This window comes from Oncorhynchus kisutch, linkage group LG30, assembly GCF_002021735.2.
Source record: "Oncorhynchus kisutch isolate 150728-3 linkage group LG30, Okis_V2, whole genome shotgun sequence".
In the NCBI taxonomy this organism is placed as follows: domain Eukaryota; kingdom Metazoa; phylum Chordata; class Actinopteri; order Salmoniformes; family Salmonidae; genus Oncorhynchus; species Oncorhynchus kisutch.
In genome coordinates, this window is record NC_034203.2 from 45,171,638 (window position 1) to 45,192,363 (window position 20,726).

The window sequence follows — 20,726 nt, forward strand, 5'->3', positions numbered from 1 at the left end:
CAATGGGATTGAGGTCATGGCTCTGTGCAGGTCAGTCAAGTTCCACACCGATCTAGACAAACCATTTCTGTATGGACCTTGATTCCTGCATGGGGCATTGTCATGATGAACTGGGAAAGGGCCCAAACTGTTGCAACAATGTGAGAAGCACAGAATTGTTTAGAATGTCATTGTATTGTGTAGTGTTAAGATTAGCTCCAGTGAAGGGCAAGGGGCCTAGCCCGAACCATTGTTCTTCCTCCACCAAAGTTTACAGTTAGCACTATGCATTGGGGCAGGTCGAGTTCTACTGGCATCTGCCAGGTTGTGAAGCGTTATTCATCCCTCCAGAGAACGCCTTTTCAATGCTCCAGAGTCCAACGGCGAGCTTAACACCACTCCAGCAGACGCTTAGCATTGCGCATGGTGATCTTAGGCTTGTGTGCGGCTGCATGGTCATGGAAAACCATTTCATGAAGCTCCCAGCTTGTGTGGCCCACCACTTTGCGGCTGAGCCGTTGTTGCTCCTAGACGTTTCCACTTTGAACTTACTGCTGACCGGGCAGTTCTAGCAGGGCAGAAATTTTACGAACTGACTTGTTGAAAAGTTGGCATCCTATGACGTGGCCACGTTGACAGTCACAGTTCTTCAGTAAGGCCATTCTACGGCCAATGTTTGACTATGGAGACTGCATGGCTGTGTGCTCAGTTGTATACACCTGTTGCAGGTGTAGACAAATTAGCCAAATCTAATTTGAAGGGGTGTCCATATACTTTTGCATATAAAGTGCATTCGGAAAGTATTCACACCCCTAGACTTTTTCCACATTTTGTTACGTTACAGCCTTATTCTAAAATGAATTAAATAAAAAATCCTCAATCTACACAATACCCCATAATGACAAAGATAAATATTAGCAAATTTATTTCAAATAAAAAAATAGATAACATATTTACATAAGTAAGCTTCAACGCCATACAACACTCCAACCATGGCCTCCAACTGCTTTTAAATGGTAGTAAAACTAAGTGCATGCTCTTCATGCTGCCTGCACCCTCCCGCCCGACTACCATCACTACTCTGGACGGTTCTGACTTAGAATATGTGGACAACTACAAATACCTAAGTGTCTGGCTAGTGTGTAAACTCTCCTTCCAGACTCACATTAAGCCTCTCCAATGCAAAATGAAATCTAGAATAGGCTTCCAATTTCGCAACAAAGCCTCCTTTACTCATGCTGCTAAACATACCTTCGTAAAACTGACTCTCCTACCGATCCTGGACTACAGAGATGTCATTTACAAAATAGCCTCCAACACTCTACTCAGCAAACTGGATGCAGTCTACCACAATGCCATCCGTTTTATCACCAAAGCCCCATATACATCCCACCACTGGGACCTATATGCTCTCGTTGGCTGGCCCTCACCATATATCCGTCGCCAAACCCACTGGCTCCAGGTCATCTATAAGTCTTTGCTAGGTAAAGCCCCGCCTTAACACTCATGCGCTACGGCAGGTATATTCCACTGGTCATCCCCAAAGCCAACACTTACTTTTGATGCCTTTCCTTCCAGTTCTCTGCTGCCAATGACTGGAACGAATTGCAAAAAAATCACTGAAGCTGGAGACTCATATCTCCCTCACTAACTTTAAGCATCAGCTGTCAGAGCAACTTACCGATCACTGTACCCGTACACAGCCAATCTGTAAATAGCAGACCCGACTACCTCATCCCCATATTATTACTTACCCTCTTGCTCTTTTGCACCCCAGTATCTCTACTTGCACATCATCTGCACATATATCACTCCAGTATTAATGCTAAATTGTAATTATTCTCACCTCCATGGCCTATTTATTGCCTACCTCCTTACTCCTCTACATTTACACTGTACAAAGATCTTCCTATTTTTATTTTGTGTTATTGACTGCACGTTTGTCTGTTGTTGTTTGTATCGCAACGCTATGCTTTATCTTGGCCAGGTTGCAGTTGTAAATGAGAACTTGTTCTCAACTGGCCTACCTGGTTAAATAAAGGTGAAATATATATATATATTTTTAAAGTATTCAGACCCTTGGTTATGAGACTATAAATTCAGCTCTGGTCTCCATTGTTCATCCTGGAGGTGTTTCTACAATTTGATTAGAGTCTGCCTGTGTTCAATTCAATTGATTGGACATTATTTGGAAAGGCACACACCGGTCTATATAAGTTGACAGTGCAGGTCAGTGCAATAACCAAGCCATGAGGTCGAAGGAATTGTCCGTAGAGCTCCGAGACAGGATTGTGTCAACGCACAGATGTGGGGAAGGGTACCCAAAAAATATATGCCGCATTGAAGATCCAAGAACACAGTGACCTCCAACATTCAAACCAAGACTGAACTCTTTGGCCTGAATGCTAAGAGTCACATCTTGAGGAAACCTGGCACCAACCCTACGGTGAAGCATGGTGGTGGCAGCATCATGCTGTGGGGATGTTTTACAGCGGCAGGAACTGGGAGACTAGTCAGTATTGAGGGAAAGATGAACTGAGAAAAGTACAAAAGAGATCCTTGATGAAAACCTGCTCCAAACCGCTCAGAACATTACACTGGGGCAAAGGTTTATCTTCCAGCAGGATAACGACCCTAAGCACAGCCAAGACAACGCAGGTGCGGCTTCGGGACAAGTCTCTAACCCTAACCCTGATTTAGAATTCCTCACAATCAAATGTCGACCACATTATCTACCAAGAGAATTCTCTTCGATTATAATCACGGCCGTATATATCGCCCCCCAAGCAGACACATCTATGGCTCTGAACGAACTTTATTTGACTCTTTGCAAACTGGAATCCATTTATCCGGAGGCTGCATTCATTGTAGCTGGGGATTTTAACAAGGCTAATCTGAAAACAAGACTCCCTAAATTTTATCACCATATCGATTGCGCAACCAGGGGTGGAAAAACCTTGGATCATTGTTACTCTAACTTCCGCGACGCATATAAGGCCCTGCCCCGCCCTCCTTTCGGAAAAGCTGACCACGACTCCATTTTGTTGATCCCTGCCTACAGACAGAAACTAAAAAAAGAAGCTCCCACGTTGAGGTCTGTTCAACGCTGGTCTGACCAAGCTGACTCCAAGACTGCTTCCATCACATGGACTGGGAGATGTTTCGTATTGCGTCAGATAACATTGACGAATACGCTGATTCGGTGTGCGAGTTCATTAGAACGTGCGTTGAAGATGTCGTTCCCATAGCAACGATTAAAACATTCCCTAACCAGAAACCGTGGATTGATGGCAGCATTCGCGTGAAACTGAAAGCGCGAACCACTGCTTTTAATCAGGGCAAGGTGACTGGTAACATGACCGAATACAAACAGTGCAGCTATTCCCTCCGCAAAGCTATCAAACAAGCTAAGCGCCAGTACAGAGACAAAGTAGAATCTCAATTCAACGGCTCAGACACAAGAGGTATGTGGCAGGGTCTACAGTCAATCACGGACTACAAGAAGAAAACCAGCCCAGTCACGGACCAGGATGTCTTGCTCCCAGGCAGACTAAATAACTTTTTTGCCCGCTTTGAGGACAATACAGTGCCACTGACACGGCCTGCAACTAAAACATGCGGACTCTCCTTCACTGCAGCCGAGGTGAGTAAGACATTTAAACGTGTTAACCCTCGCAAGGCTGCAGGCCCAGACAGCATCCCCAGCCGCGCCCTCAGAGCATGCGCAGACCAGCTGGCCGGTGTGTTTACGGACATATTCAATCAATCCCTATACCAGTCTGCTGTTCCCACATGCTTCAAGAGGGCCACCATTGTTCCTGTTCCCAAGAAAGCTAAGGTAACTGAGCTAAACGACTACCGCCCCGTAGCACTCACTTCCGTCTGGACAAGAGGAATACCTATGTGAGAATGCTGTTCATCGACTACAGCTCGGCATTCAACACCATAGTACCCTCCAAGCTCGTCATCAAGACCCTGGGTCTCGACCCCGCCCTGTGCAACTGGGTACTGGACTTCCTGACAGGCCGCCCCCAGGTGGTGAGGGTAGGCAACAACATCTCCACCCCGCTGATCCTCAACACTGGGGCCCCACAAGGGTGCGTTCTGAGCACTCTCCTGTACTCCCTGTTCACCCACGACTGTGTGGCCACGTACGCCTCCAACTCAATCATCAAGTTCCTGTGGTGTCAGGAAAATAACCTCATACTCAACGTCAACAAAACTACGGAGATGATTGTGGACTTCAGGAAACAGCAGAGGGAACACCCCCCTATCCACATCGATGGAACAGTAGTGGAGAGGGTAGCAAGTTTTAAGTTCCTCGGCATACACATCACAGACAAACTGAATTGGTCCACTCACAGACAGCATCGTGAAGAAGGCGCAGCAGCGCCTCTTCAACCTCAGGAGGCTGAAGAAATTTGGCTTGTCACCAAAAGCACTCGCAAACTTCTACAGATGCACAATCGAGAGCATCCTGGCGGGCTGCATCACCGCCTGGTACGGCAACTGCTCCGCCCACAACCGTAAGGCTCTCCAGAGGGTAGTGAGGTCTGCACAACGCATCACCGGGGGCAAACTACCTGCCCTCCAGGACACCTACACCACCCGATGTTACAGGAAGGCCATAAAGATCATCAAGGACAACAACCACCCGAGCCACTGCCTGTTCACCCCGCTATCATCCAGAAGGCGAGGTCAGTACAGGTGCATCAAAGCTGGGACCGAGAGACTGAAAAACAGCTTCTATCTCAAGGCCATCAGACTGTTAAACAACCACCACTAACATTGAGTGGCTGCTGCCAACACACACGGACTCAACTCCAGCCACTTTAATAATGGGAATTGATGGGAAATGTAAAATATATCACTAGCCACTTTAAACAATGCTACCTAATATAATGTTACATACCCTACATTATTCATCTCATATGCATACGTATATACTGTACTCTATATCATCTACTGCATCCTTATGTAATACATGTATCACTAGCCACTTTAACTATGCCACTTTGTTTACATACTCATCTCATATGTATATACTGTACTCGATACCATCTACTGTATCTTGCCTATGCTGCTCTGTACCATCACTCATTCATATATCCTTATGTACATATTCCTTATCCCCTTACACTGTGTATAAGACAGTAGTTTTGAAATTGTTAGTTAGATTACTTGTTGGTTATTACTGCATTGTCGGAACTAGAAGCACAAGCATTTCGCTACACTCGCATTAACATCTGCTAACCATGTGTATGTGACAAATAAAATTTGATTTGAAGTCTCAATTTCCTTGAGCGGCCCAGCCAGAGCCTGGACTTGAACCCAATCGAACATCTCTGGAGACATCTGAAAATAGCAGTGCAGCAAAGATGCCCAACCAACCTGACAAAGCTTGAGAGGATCTGCAGAGAAGAATGGGAGAAACTCCCAAATACACATGTGCAAAGCCTGTAGAGTCATACCCAAGAAGACTCGAGGCTGTAATTGCTGCCAAAGGTGCTTCAACAAAGGAAAGAGTAAACAGTACGTTTTTTATATTTTATAAATCTGCAAAAATTATTTTAAAACTTTTGCTTTGTCATTATGGGGTAGATTGATGAGGGAAAACCCCCAATTTAATCAATTTTAGAATAGGACTGTAATGAACAAAACGTGGAAAAAGTCAAGGGGTCTGAATACTTTCCAAACGCGCACACGCAGTCAAGTCTTAGAACACCTCATTTAAGAGCTTTCGTTATTTGTATTATTTTCTACATTGTAGAATAATAGTGAAGACATCCGAACAATGAAATTAACTACATGATTCCATATGTGTTACCAAAAAAGCGTTAAACAAATCAAAATATATTTTAAATTTGAGATTCTTCAAAGTAGCCACCCTTTGCCTTGATGACAGCTTTGCACACTCTTGGCATTCTCTCAACCAGCTTCATGAGGTAGTTACCTGAAATGCATTTCCATTAACAGGTGTGCCTTGTTAAAAGTTCATTTGTGGAATTTTCTTCCTTCTTAATGCGCTTGAGCTAATCAGTTGTGTTGTGGCAAGGAGGGGTGGTATACATAAGACAGCCCCATTTGGCAAAAGACCAAGTCCATAATATGGCAAGAACAGCTCAAATAAGCAAAGAGAAATGACAGTGCATCATTACTTTAAGACACGAAGGTCAGTCAATACGGAACATTTGAAGAACTTTGAAAGTTCCTTCAAGTGCAGTCGCAAAAACCATCAAGCGCTATGATGAAACTGGCTCTTATGAGGACCGCCAAAGGACAGGAAGACCCAGAGTTACCTCTGCTGCAGAGGATAAGTTCATTAGAGTTACCAGCCTCAGAAATTGTAGCCAGATAAATGCTTCACAGAATTCAAATAACAGACATATCAACATCAACTATAATGTGTGATTCAGGCCTTCATGGTCACATTGCTGCAAAGAAACCACTACAAAAGGACACCAATAATAAGAATAGGCTTGTTAGGGTCAAGAAACACGAGCAATGGACATTAGACCGGTGGAAATCTGTCCTTTGGTCTGGGGTCGAAATTTGAGATTTTTGGTTCCAACCACCCTGTCTTTGTAAGACGCAGTGTTGGTGAACGGAAGATCTCTGCATGTGTATTTCCCACCATGGAGGAGAAGGTGTTATGGTGTGTAGGTGATTTGCTGGTGACACGGTCTGTAATTTATTTAGAATTCAAGGCACACTTAACCAGCATGGCTACCATAGCATTCTGCAGCGATATGTCATCCCATCTGGTTTGCGCTTATTGGAACTATCATTTGTTTTTCCAACAGGACAATGGCCCAACACATCTCCAGGCTGTATAAGGGCTATTTGACCAAGATGGAAAGTGATGGAGTGCTGCATCAGATGACCTGGCCTCCACAATCACCAGACCTCAAACCAATTGAGATGGTTTGGGATGAGTTGAACCGCAGAGTGAAGGAAAAGCAGCCAACAAGTGCTCAGCATATGTGGGAACTTCATGATGGTTGGAAAAGCATTCCAGGTGAAGCCGGTTTGAGAGAATGCCAAGAGTATAAAAAACTGTCTTCAAGGCAAAGGATGGCTATTTGAAAATATTTTGATTTGTTTGGTTACTACATGATTCCATATGTGTTATTTCATAGTTTTGATGTCTTCATTATTATTGTACAATATAGAAAATAGTCAAAATTAAGAAAAACTCTTGAATGAGTAGGTGTGTCCAAACTTTTGACTGGTACTGTACATAAAGCTGTAGAATAAAGCTGTCATACCTCGTCTATGTAGACCGGTTCAGGCTCAGGCTCTACGCTCTCCACCTGGACCTCCTCACTGAACTGCACCGTCTTCTTTTCTGTCTTCACTGTGGACACAGGACAGTCAGGGGGACAGTAAGGGGGACATAGAGGCAGTCATGGTTTTATTTTTATTTAACCCCTATTTTCTCAGGTAAATTGTCTAAGAACACATTCTCATTTACAGCAACAATCTGGGGAATAGTTATAGAGACAGGGGGACATGGAGATAGCCAGGGGGGCTGTGTGTGTGTGTGTGTCAGGTTTTCCGTTAAGAGGTAATAGCCGGCTTTGGCAGTTAAAAAACAAAACAAATTGGCTACTGCCAATTATCCAGGAGATGAAAAAAATAGGTTATAGGTTAATTTCCATAATTTTGTGGAATTAAATTAATGCATGTGTGTATTCGTAACATTAATCTTATTCATCACACAGGCACAGCATTCAGATAGAGCCTTTGAGTGGAAAATATGTCAGACAGCGCGAGAACTGCTGTTACAGCATCTCAAACTGCTAATTCGTTGGATGTTTCGAGCCAAATCATTGCGCAACAATTTTAAATGCAATCCCGTGTTGAGGTACTATTTGTATTTCTCAAGTGGTGGTGATTGAAGTGTGCTTCCCATTCACCATTCAAATGTATAGACAACGGAAGGCAGCCTTCAACGCATCACACACCACTTTGCAATGAGCTGGAGGTAGCATGCATTTTGAAAACACAATTGTTTGAAACCTGAACGTTTTTACCACATATGAGGCATGTCTTACCTTGCTTCAAAGTAGCCTAGCCAAAATCAGACCATATCCTTGGAGGTCATTTTTATTTATTTTTTAATACTCCCATTTGCCATTGAAACCAGTAGTCCATTATTTTATAAAGACTTCCACATGCCTTTGAAACCAGTAGTCTATTATTTATAGACTTCATATGCCATTGAAAACAGCATTTTTATAACATTCTATAGGTTTTCAAATCAACATTTTTGTCCAGCATCCAAAGGTATAATCTTAGTCATATTAGCATCCCATGCTAGTTGATGATAATCATAGTCATATTAGCATCCCATGCTAGTTGATGATAATCCTAGTCATATTAGCAACCCATGCTAGTTGATGATAATCCTAGTCATATTATCATCCCATGCTAGTTGATGCATCTTTAAATCTCCCTTCTTTCTACATTTCTAACAGATATTTTCATCTATGTCACATGAAACCGCTTGCGCACTTTTGACAACTGTGTTTTCCCACCAATTGCATTATGGAACGAACATTAGCGCATAGCCTACTGCCTTGTGCACATTGCTGCAGTTATAATGTGAAGAAATAATAGTTATCAACATTAAGCTAAATGTTATTATCTGTTGCAACAGACTCCTTGCTTTAAAACGTTTGTTTATTTTTATGTAGCCTAAGCCTACTGTAGCCTAAGCCTACTGTAGCCTAAGCCTACTGTAGCCTAAGCCTACTGTAGCCTAAGCCTACTGGTTGTATGCATTTGGGATCTACCGTCCCACAACATTCCCAGAGTCTGTTTGCAATAGGATATTACTTTCTCAACAAACTTTTCTACTATGGGGATAGTTAGATTAACATCTGCTGATCGTTACTCGTCTTGTTGGCTTGTGATTCTGCTGATCGTTACTGGTCTTGTTGGCTAGTGATTCTGCTGTTCGTTACTGGTCTTGTTGGCTTGTGATTTTGCTGTTCGTTACTGGTCTTGTTGGCTTGTGATTTTGCTGTTCGTTACTGGTCTTGGTGGCTTGTAATTTTGCTGTTCGTTACTGGTCTTGTTGGCTGACAAAAAGTACATGTGGAATGTTACTAACATCTTCAAAGTGCGCATCGGAATTCGGTAAGGAAACCAGGCTCGTTGCATTCTCCATTTGGCTGTTTTATTTAGCTTAATGACCATAATGTATATGTGATTTCTGTCATTCTGAGCACCGTGAGTGGATGCCCTAATCTGGTTACGCACCCAATAAATATGAGTCCAGTACATTTGTCAAATGTCCGGTAAATTAAAATGCTGGTGGTCAAATGACCGCCGCCACATTTTCCTAAAAGAAACCCTGGTGCATGTGAACTCACTCATCTCAGGCTCTGCAGTCAGATCAGCCGTTACAAAGTTTGAGGGGAAAAGTCCAACTCCCTGATACGTTTCTCCTTTCCACCAGTTGGGGTCACTGAAACCCCAAAATACAGCCTGTTAGTGAACAGTAAGGACTGGTTTCCCAGACACAGCCCAGAAGAACCACTACTCCTGGGCTAAACAGGGCCCACTACTCCTGGGCTAAACAGGGCCCACTACTCCTGGGCTAAACAGGGCCCACTACTCCTGGGCTAAACAGGGCCCACTACTCCTGGGCTAAACAGGGCCCACTACTCCTGGGCTAAACAGGGCCCACTACTCCTGGGCTAAACAGGGCCCACTACTCCTGGGCTAAACAGGGCCCACTACTCCTGGGCTAAACAGGGCCCACTACTCCTGGGCTAAACAGGGCCCACTACTCCTGGGCTAAACAGGGCCCACTACTCCTGGGCTAAACAGGGCCCACTACTCCTGGGCTAAACAGGGCCCACTACTCCTGGGCTAAACAGGGCCCACTACTCCTGGGCTAAACAGGGCCCACTACTCCTGGGCTAAACAGGGCCCACTACTCCTGGGCTAGACAGCACACTGTGGTATGGCAGGGATATGGTTTAGGGGTTAGGGTTTGTATGGTAGGGTTAGTGGTATGGCAGGGATAGGGTTTAGGGTTGGTATGGCAGGGATAGGGTTTAGGGGTTAGGGTTTGTATGGCAGGGTTAATGGTATGGCAGGGATACGGTTTAGGGTTGGTATGGTAGGGATAGTGTTTAGGGGTTTGTATGGCAGGGTTAGTGGTATGGCAGGGATAGGGTTGGTATGGAAGCAATAGTGGTATGATAGGGATAGGGTTTAGGGTTTGTATGGCAGGGATAGGGTTTAGTGGTATGGCAGGGATAGGGTTTAGTGATATGGCAGGGATAGGGTTTAAGGTTTGTATGGCAGGGTTAGTGGAATGGCAGGGTTAGTGGAATGGCAGGGTTAGTGGAATGGCAGGGTTAGTGGAATGGCAGGGTTAGTGGAATGGCAGGGTTAGTGGAATGGCAGGGTTAGTGGAATGGCAGGGTTAGTGGAATGGCAGGGTTAGTGGAATGGCAGGGTTAGTGGAATGGCAGGGTTAGTGGAATGGCAGGGTTAGTGGAATGGCAGGGTTAGTGGAATGGTTGGTAGGGATATGGTTTAGGGTTGGAATGGTAGGGAAAGGGTTGGTATAGTAGGGATAGGGTTTAGGGCTAGTATGGCAGGGATAATGGTATGTTAGGGATAGGGTTTAGAGTTGGTATGGTAGGGTTAGTGGAGTGGAAGGGATAGGGTTTAGGGTTGGTATGGCAGGGATATGGTTTAGGGTTGGGTTAGTGGTATGGCAGGGATAGGGTTTAGGGGTACGGCAAGGATAGGGTTGAGGGTTGGTATGGCGGGTTTAGTGATATAGCAGGGTTAGTGGTATGGTAGGGATAGGGTTTAGGTTTGGTATGGCAGGGATAGGGTTTATTGGAATGGTAGGAATTGGGTTGGTATGGCAGGGATAGGGTTTAGGGTTGGTATGATATGGATATGGTGTAGGGTTGGTATGGCATGGATATAGTTTAGGGTTGGTATGGCATGATATGGTTTAGGGTTGGTATGGTAGGGATAGGGTTTAGGGGTTAGGGCTGGTATAGCAGGGTTAGTGGTATGATATGGATAGGGTTTAGGGTTGGTATGGTAGGGTTAGTGGTATGGCAGGGATAGGGTTTATGGTTGGTGTGGTAGGGATAAGGTTTAGAGTTGGTATGTAGGGATAGGGTTTAAGGGTTGGTATGGTAGGGATAGGGTTGCTATGGCAGGGATAGGGTTTAGGGTTGCTATGGCATGGATACGGTTTAGGATTGGTATGGCATGGATACGGTTTAGGATTGGTATGATAGGGATAGGGTTTAGGTTTGGTATGGATAGGGTTTAAGGGTTGGTATGGCAGGGATAGTGGTATGGCAGGGATAGTGGTATGGCAGGGATAGGGGTTAGGGTTGGTATGGCAGGGATATGGTTTAGGGTTGGTATGGTAGGGATAGGGTTTAAGGGTTGGTATGGCAGGGTTAGTGGTTTGGCAGGGATATGGTTTAGGCGTTAGTGGTATGGTAGGGATAGGGTTGGTATGGAAGGGATAGGGTTTAGGGTTGGTATGGCAGGGATAGGGTTTAGTGGTATGGTAGGGATAGGGTTTAGGTTTGGTGGCATAGGGTTTAGGCGTTAGTGGTATGGTAGGGATAGGGTTGGTATGGATAGGGTTGGTATGGTAGGGATAGGTTTGGTATGGTAGGGATAGGGTTGGTATGGTAGGGATAGGGTTGGTAGGGATAGGGTTTAGGGTTGGTATGGTAGGGATAGGGTTGGTATGGTAGGGATAGGGTTTAGGGTTGGAATGGCAAGGTGACCTGACCTGTCGTCCAGGATAGTGATGATCTCTCCAGACTTGAAGGTGAGCTCGTTGTCCTCTGCAGCCTCAAAGTCATAGATGGCCCTGACCTTCCTGCCCTCAGGCCTCTGGGAAGAGAGGAAAGAGGCGCTGGGGTACAAACCAGACCCAGACAGCCCTGACCCAGGCTGACTTCGCTGCTCCTTTAGAGATAACTCTATGGCTGGGGGAGGAGAGGAGAATGGAAGACAGGAGAGAAGAGAGAGGAGAATGGAAGACAGGAGAGAAGACAGGGGGGGGCAGAAGACAAGAGGACATAGTCAGAGATTTACAATTACATTTTGGTCTAATATACATTTAGAGGAATGGCCAACTGTGGCAAATCACATAGTAATATGCTAATTCAATGATCATGTCGTTACAAACTTTATTCCAGAAGACAGTCTATTTACCTTCGGCCAGGTCTAGTTTATATCTAGAACCCAGTCTAGTGGGTGTCTTTACCTTTAGCCAGGTCTTCCTCCTCCTTCTTGTTGGTTAAGGTGGATGGATCCTTTGCCACTAAAGCAGGACTTGCTTTAGCTTTCTCCGCAGCCTAAACAGACCAATATCCAAGAATGAATGCAGCCCTATTCTGCTCCAGAATGAATGCAGCCTTGTAACAGCAACGTGTTTAATCTCTAATGTTTTATAATCACACAGTAGCCTTACCCACCCACCCCCCCCCCAGTGCACCCACCTGAGAGCCCACAGCAGGGAAGGTGACCCCCTGTTCCCTGAGGTTCTTGATCATGGCTGAAATCAGGCTGAGCTGAGGGTCATTCCTAAAGTCCTCTGCCCACTCTACCATCAGTGCCTTCAGCTTCTCACATACCTTAGGGTGGCCCTGGACACACACATACATACACGCGTTTTCCACAAGTATGTAAAGTAGCCAGCCAAATAGAAAGAGTAGCCAGCAACGCGCCCAGGGACCAGGGGGTTAAAGTCTTATTTACAGTTGTTTTACTTCAAGATATGAATTGCCGCAATGTTTGTTTTTCGAATTATGTACACTACCATTCAAAAGTTGTGTCACTTAGAAAGTTCCTTGTTTTTTAAAGAAAAGCCATTTTTTGGTCCATTAAAATTACATCAAATTGATCAGAAATCCAGTGTATACATTGTTAATATTGTAAATGACTATTGTAGCTGGAAACGGCTGATTTTTTTATGGAATATCTACATAGGCGTACAGAGGCCCATTATCAGCAACCACCACTCCTGTTTTCCAATGGCACATTGTGTTAGCTAATCCAAGTTGATCATTTTAAAGGGCTATCTGATTATTAGAAAACCCATTTACAATTATGTTAGCATTGCTTAAAACTGTTGTCCTGATTAAAGAAGCAATAAAACTGGTCTTCTTTAACTAGTTAATACTTTAGTTGAGTATCTGGAGCATCAGCATTTGTGGGTTCGATTACAGGCTCAAAATGGCCAGAAACAAAGGACTTTATTCTGAAACTCGTCAGTCTATTCTTGTTCTGAGAAATGAAGGCTATTCCATGCGAGAAATTGCCAAGAAACAGAATAGAAAGAGGAGTGGGAGGCCCCGGTGCACAACTGAGCAAGAGAACAAGTACATTAGAGTGTCTAGTTTGAGAAACAGACGCCTCACAAGTCCTCAACTGGCAGCTTCATTAAATAGTACCCACAAAACACCAGTCTCAAAGTCAACAGCAGAGGCAACTCCAGGACGCTGGCCTTCTAGGCAGAGTTGAAGAAAAAGCCATATCTGACTGGCCTTTATTTAACCAGGTAGGCTAGTTGAGAACACCTTTATTTAACCAGGTAGGCTAGTTGAGAACACCTTTATTTAACCAGGTAGGCTAGTTGAGAACAAGTTCTCATTTGCAACTGCGACCTGGCCAAGATAAAGCATAGCAGTGTGAACAGACAGAGTTACACATGGCGTAAACAATTAACAAGTCAATAACACAGTAGGAAAAAAATGAGTCTATATAGATTGTGTGCAAAAGGCATGAGGAGGTAGGCGAATAATTACAATTTTGCAGATTAACACTGGAGTGATTGATGATCAGATGGTCATGTACAGGTAGAGATATTGGTGTGCAAAAAAGCAGAAAAGTAAATAAATATAAACCGTATGGGGATGAGGTAGGTAAAATTGGGTGGGCTATTTACCGATAGACTATGTACAGCTGCAGCGATCGGTTAGCTGCTCAGATAGCAGATGTTTGAAGTTGGAGAGGGAGATAAGTCTCCAACTTCAGCGATTTTTGCAATTCGTTCCAGTTTAAAGGCGGCCAAATGAGGTGTTGGCTTTAGGGATGATCATTGAGATACACCTGCTGGAGCGCGTGCTACGGGTGGGTGTTGCCATCGTGACCAGTGAACTGAGATAAGGCAGAACTTTACCTAGCATGGACTTGTAGATGACCTGGAGCAAGTGGGTCTGGCGACGAATATGTAGCGAGGGCCAGCCGACTAGAGCATACAGGTCGCAGTGGTGGGTGGTATAAGGTGCTTTAGTAACAAAACAGATGGCACTGTGATAAACCGCATCCAGTTTGCTGAGTAGAGTATTGGTAGCTATTTTGTAGATGACATCGCCGAAGTCGAGGATCGGTAGGATAGTCAGTTTTACTAGGGTAAGTTTGGCGGCGTGAGTGAAGGAGGCTTTGTTGCGGAATAGAAAGCCGACTTTAGATTTGATTTTAGTTGGAGATGTTTGATATGAGTCTGGAAGGAGAGTTTACAGTCTAGCCAGACACCTAGGTACTTATAGATGTATTCTAGGTCGGAACCATCCAGGGTGGTGATGCTAGTCAGGCGTGCGGGTGCAGGCAGCGAACGGTTGAAAAGCATGCATTTGGAATAAGATGGGCAAAAGAATATTGAATATTGGACAAAAAGTGTTATGGACAGAAATCTAAGTTTGAGGTGTTCAGATCACAAAAAACAACATTCGTGAGACGCAGAAATGTTTTTAAATATGTTGGAGTGCTTTTTAAAAATATTTTTGTACCTTTATTTAACTAGGCAAGTCAGTTAAGAACAAATTCTTATTTTCAATGGCGGCCTAGGAACAGTGGGTTAACTGCCTGTTCAGGGGCAGAACGACAGATTTGCACCTTGTCAGCTCGGGGATTTGAACTTGCAACCTTTCAGTTACTAGTCCAATGCTCTAACCACTAGGCTACCCTGCTTGGTGGAGGCAATGTGATGGTCGGGGGTGCTTTGGTGGTGGTAAAGTGGGAGATTTGTACAGGGTAAAAGTGATCTTGAAAAAGGAAAGCCATCACTCCATTTTGCAACGCCATGCCATACTCTGTGGACGACGCTTAAATGGAGCCAATTTCCTCCTACAACAGGGCATTGACCCAAAGCACAGCTCCAAACTACGCAATAACTATTTAGGGAAGAAGCAGTCAGCTGGTATTCTGTCTATAATGGAGTGGCCAGCACAGTCACCAGATCTCAACCCGGCTGAGCTGTTGTGTTCCCATCAAGTCAATCCAACTTGTGGGACGTGCTTCAGGAAGGGAAATCTCTTCAGATTACCTCAACAAATTGACAACTAGAATGCCAAAAGGTCTGCAATGCTGTAATTGCTGCAAATGGAGGATTCTTTGATGAAAGCTAAGTTATTTCAATAAAAAATCATTATTTATAACCTTGTCAACGTCTTGACGATATTTCCTAATCATTTTGCAACTAATTTCATTTCATGTGTTTTCATGGAAAACAGGGACATTTCTAAATGACCCCAAACTTTTGAAAGGCAGTGTATTTTATTCAAACAGAACAATGAAGTAAAGGTCGAACGCAGCAGTTTTTATCTCAATATCAAATTATTTCTGGGTAACAATTAAGTACCTTCCTGTGGTTGTTTTCAATTAAAAATGCAAAAAAAAATACAAAAAATAAGTTGCTTCTTTGCAGGACTGTCTGGGAGTGTTCTGCGTGGGGAGGCGAAACCTAGCTGTTATTGGCAGAATTATGTTTGACAAATATGAAGGATAATTAACAACGTAAAGGCTTGATTCTGTCGACATTCTCAAGGCGCGGTTTTTGTTCAGACCAAATGTTAACCAAGACCGGAGTGAAGGTCAGTGGCTGTTGTGCAACTCACTTCACCCACCTGGAATCTGAGAGGAGGCGGTCAGCATTTTGAAACTATTTAACCATTTACTTAATTGTTTGAAACCTGGACGTTTTATGTCATTTTATGAAGCATTTCTTGCCCTGTTTCAAAGTAGCCAAAATACGACCATAGAAATGTGGGTGGAATTCTATAAAGAGTTCATATGCCATTGAAACCAATAATCTATTATTATTTCAGAAAGACTTCATATGCCATTGAAACCAGCATTTTCATAACGTTCTATAGGTTTTCAAATCAACGTTTTAATTGTCCAGCAGCCAAAGGTATAATCCTAGTCATATTAGCAACCCATGCTAGTTGATGATAACCCTTGACATATTAGCAACCCATGCTAGTTGAAAAACTGGAATATGCTTAACACCCCGGCCGTCCTACAATCTAAACTAGATGCCCTCAATCTCACACAAATTATCAAGGAACCTACCAGGTACAACCCTAAAATCGGTAAACACGGGAACCCTCAGATATCATCCTGACCAACCTACCCTCAGTTTGAAAAAACTAGCCTTCGCTTCCCTAACAGAAATTTGCATCCTGTAACACAAATTTCCAAATGTTTCCGGACACTGTAAAGTCCATGGAGAATAAGAGCACCTCCTCGCAGCTGCCCACTGCACTGAGGTTAGGGAACACTGTCACCACCGATAAATCTACGATAATCGAACATTTCAATAAGCATTTTTCTACAGCTGGCCATGCTTTCCCCCTGGCTACCCCTACCCTGGCCAACATCTCAGCCCCCTCGTCCCCCCGCTACTCCTTCACCCAAATCGCTGATGTTCTGAAAGAGCTGCAAAATCTGGACCCTACAAATCAGCTGGGATTGACAATCTGGACCCTCTCTAAAATTATCCGCCGCCATTGTTACAATGCCTATTACTAGCCTATTCAAACTCTTTCGTATCATCTGAGTTCCCTAAAGATTGGAAAGCTGCCGCGGTTATACCCCTCTTCAAAGGGGGGGGACACTCTAGACCCAAACTGTTACAGACCTATATCTATCCTGCCCTGCCTTTCTAAAGTCTTCAAAAGCCAAGTTAACAAAGATCACCAACCATTTCGAATCCTGCTGTACCTTCTCCGTTATGCAATCTGGTTTCCGAGCTGGTCATGGGTGCACCTCAGTCACGCTCAAGTTCCTAAACGATATCATAACCACGACCGATAAAAGACAGTAAGGTGCAGCCGTCTTCATTGACCTGACCAAGGCTTTCGACTCGGTCAATCACCACAATCTTACCGGCAGACTCAATAGCCTTAGTTTCTCAAATGACTGCCTCGCCTGGTTCACCAACTACTTCTCAGATAGTTCAGTGTGTCAAATCGGAGGGCCTGTTGTCCGGACCTCTGGCAGTTTCTACGGGGGTACCACAAGGTTCAATTCTTGGGGCGACTCGTTTCTCTATATGTATCAGTGATGTCGCTCTTGCTGCTGGTGATTCTCTGATCCACCTCCACGCAAACGACACCATGCTGTATACTTCTGGCCGTTCTTTGGAAACGGTTAACAAACCTCCAGAAGAGCTTCAATGCCATACAACACTCCTTCCGTGGCCTCCAACTGCTCTTAAATGCTAGTAAAACTAAATGCACGCACTTCTACCAATCGCTGTCCTCACTCACCGTCCGTCTACCATCATCACTCTGACGGTTCTGACTTAGAATATGTGGACAACTACAAATACCTAGGTGTCTTGTTTGACTGTAAACTCTCCTTCCAGACTCAAATTAAGCATCTCCAATCCAAAATTAAATCTAGAAATCGGCTTCCTATTTCGCAACAAAGCCTCCTTCACTCATGCTGCTAAACATACCTTCGTAAATCTGACTCTCCTACCGATCCTGGACTTCAGCGATGTAATTTTCAAAATAGCCTCCAACACTGTACTCAACAAACTACTACGTACCACTGCGTCCTTTTTTTTTTTATCACTGAAGCTGGAGACTCATATCTCCCTCACTAACTTTAAGCATCAGCTGTCTGAGCAGCTTACCGATCACTGTACACAGCCAATCTGTAAATAGCACACATGACTACCTCATCCCCATATTAATAATCCCCATATTAATGCTAAATAGTAATTATTTTCGCCTATAGGGCCTATTTATTGCCTTACCTCGCTTATCCTACCTCATTTGCACACACTGTATATAGATTTTTCTATTGTGTTATTGACTGTATGTTTGTTTACTCCATGTGTAACTGTTGTTTTTGTTGCAATGCTATGCTTTATCTTGGCCAGGTTGCAGTTGTAAATGAGAACTTGTTCTCAACTGGCCTACCTGGTTAAATAAAGGTGAAATTAAAAATGATTAGTAACCAATGCATCTTTAGATCTCCCCTCTTAATTTCTAACATATATTTGCATCTATATTGCACGAAACCGCTCACGAATATTTGCATCTACATCGCATGTTACCGCTTGTGGTGCGCTTTGGAGAATTGTGTTTTCCGGCTAATGGCATTTTGGAAACTTTGCGCGTAGCCTTTAGCCATGTGTGCATTGTTGAGCTTATAATATGAATAAATAAAACTAAAATGGAAAAAGTAGCCAGCTGAAAATGGGCCTGTAACACACACACACTTAGATTAGTATGGCCCTTCAAACTTTATACAACACGTTTCATATAAACAATTTTCAAAGTAGATATTTCTGTAACATTACATACAATGACAGCGAATATCCAGACCTTGTTTAGAACGTTGCTGACCTCACTGGCAAACTCTCTGGAGCACACTTCTAGATGAAATATCTTCCCACAGTTTGAAACACAGGCACCAAGTAGCTGGGAAGGGAAAAACACGTTTACTTCAATAATGTAAAGATAGAGCTTTATGACAGCTTAAAAAAGCTTTATGAAATATATTTATAGCATAAGACAGCTTTATGAAATACACACTATATCGACAAAACTATGTGGACACCCCTTGAATGAGTAGATCTGGCTATTTCAGCCACACCTGTTAATGACAGGTGTTTCAAATCGAGCACACTGCCATTCAATCTCCATAGACAAACATTGGCAATGACTTTCAACGTGGCACCGTAATAGAATACCACCTTTCCAACAAATCAGTTCATCAAATTTCTGCCCTGTTAGAGCTGTCCTTGGCCAACTATAAGTGCTGTTATTGTGATGTGGAAACGTCTAGGAGCAATATCCAATATCGGTGCACGACCTCACTAAGGCTCTTGTAGCTGAATGGAAGCAAGTCACCGCAGCAATGTTCCAACATCTAGTGGAAATCCTGAAGAATGGAGGCTGTTATAGCAGCAAATGGGGGACCAAGTCAATATTAACGCTCATGATTTTGGAATGAGATGTTCGACAAGATGGTGTCCACATACTGTTGGTCATGTAGTGCATTTACAGCATAAGACAGGGCTTTATGACAGCTTAAGACCGCTTTATGAAATATATTTATACAGCAGACAGTTTTTCCTCCAAGCACCTGTTGTAATACATAGCTGTGTTGTCTGTGTTTACCGTCAAAGCCTGCATGGCAACATGTGGATCCTTGTGGTTGACTCGTCTCATAATCGACCGAAGACATTCTTTAGGCCTTGAATAGAACACACATCAACCTTCATTATGATCACCAACAACACACACATCCTCATCAACAATGCTTTAGCGGGATTCTCTCTCTTCAGAACTGGCTAAGTGATTTTTGCAGCTTAATGGGTGTAATCTTTTTTGACAATTGTTGATATTCTGGAAACAAAACATGTTTTATGAGGATTGAATCCACCCAAATCATTTGAGTTCATGGATCCATTCACAGCATTATAAGGCAACGTTGAAACAATGACTTAATGACTCATGCCCAGCACAGTTAATCCCTACCATTGTGATGCTAGGTTCTCACCCTGCACTAACATAAATAACATGAGTACATCTACTGCTGCTAAGCTTCACAGTAAAGCAATGAAAACAGTAAGCATCCCGGAATAAAAATGCTCAAAATAGCCCACGTTAACATATGTAGCTTAAGAAACAAGGTTCATGAAATCAATAATTTGCTAGTAACAGATTACATTCATATTCTGAGTAGCTCTGAAACTCACTTCGATAATACCTTTGATGATACAGTGGTAGCAATACAAGGTTATAACATTTACAGAAAATACAGAAATGCCAATAGTGGAGGTGTTGATGTTTATATTCAGAACAACATTCCTGTAAAGATTAGAGAGGATCTCATGTTAAATACTGTTGGAGTAATATGGCTACAGGTTCAGCTGCCTCACCTAAAGCCCATTCTGGTGGGAAGCTGCTATAGACCACCAAGTGCTAACAGTCAGTATCTGGATGACAAGTGTGAAATTCTTGATAATGTATGTGATATCAACAGAAAGGTATATTCTCTGGGTGATTTAAATATTGACTGGCTTAACTAAACACATTTATGAAATTGCTCATTCCAGTTAGTAATAAGCACACATCCATTAATAAAATGACTAAAAACTGTAAAATTCCTGTGGACTGATGAGGAATTGAAAATTATATAGTTGGGAGGGATGAGGCAAAAGGAATGGAAAATAAGTCTGGCTGCACAATGGATTGACAAACTTTATGCAAATTGAGAAATCATGTGACTAAACTGAATAAAATAAAACTACACTATGAAACAAAGATAAATGTGAATGATTATTATGAATTATGAAAATTATGAAAGACTAGAATTATACTTTTGAATTCCATAAAGTCAGTGTGGAAGAGGTGAAAAAAAGATTGTTGATAAACAATGACAAACCACCGGGGTCTGACAGCTTAGGTGATAGGATGATAGGGGACGAT

At 43.3% G+C, this 20,726-nt stretch overlaps 1 protein-coding gene across 4 annotated transcripts in view; it reads right to left on the bottom strand.

The window, feature by feature from the left end:
* stam (signal transducing adaptor molecule (SH3 domain and ITAM motif) 1) overlaps window positions 1-20,726 on the bottom strand; it is a 42,705-nt gene that overhangs the window by 14,594 nt on the left and 7,385 nt on the right. For 2 of the 4 annotated variants that reach the window (XM_031809894.1, XM_031809895.1), the window contains 7 exons: window positions 19,413-19,488; window positions 18,594-18,710; window positions 12,492-12,638; window positions 12,257-12,347; window positions 11,777-11,975; window positions 9,360-9,454; window positions 7,248-7,336 (listed from right to left, as the gene is read on the bottom strand). In XM_031809894.1, coding sequence (XP_031665754.1) covers window positions 7,248-7,336; window positions 9,360-9,454; window positions 11,777-11,975; window positions 12,257-12,347; window positions 12,492-12,638; window positions 18,594-18,710; window positions 19,413-19,488 — 814 coding nt within the window. The remainder of the gene's footprint in view (window positions 1-7,247; window positions 7,337-9,359; window positions 9,455-11,776; window positions 11,976-12,256; window positions 12,348-12,491; window positions 12,639-18,593; window positions 18,711-19,412; window positions 19,489-20,726) is intronic. The other 2 variants (XM_020475799.2, XM_020475798.2) reach the window with 2 other exon arrangements.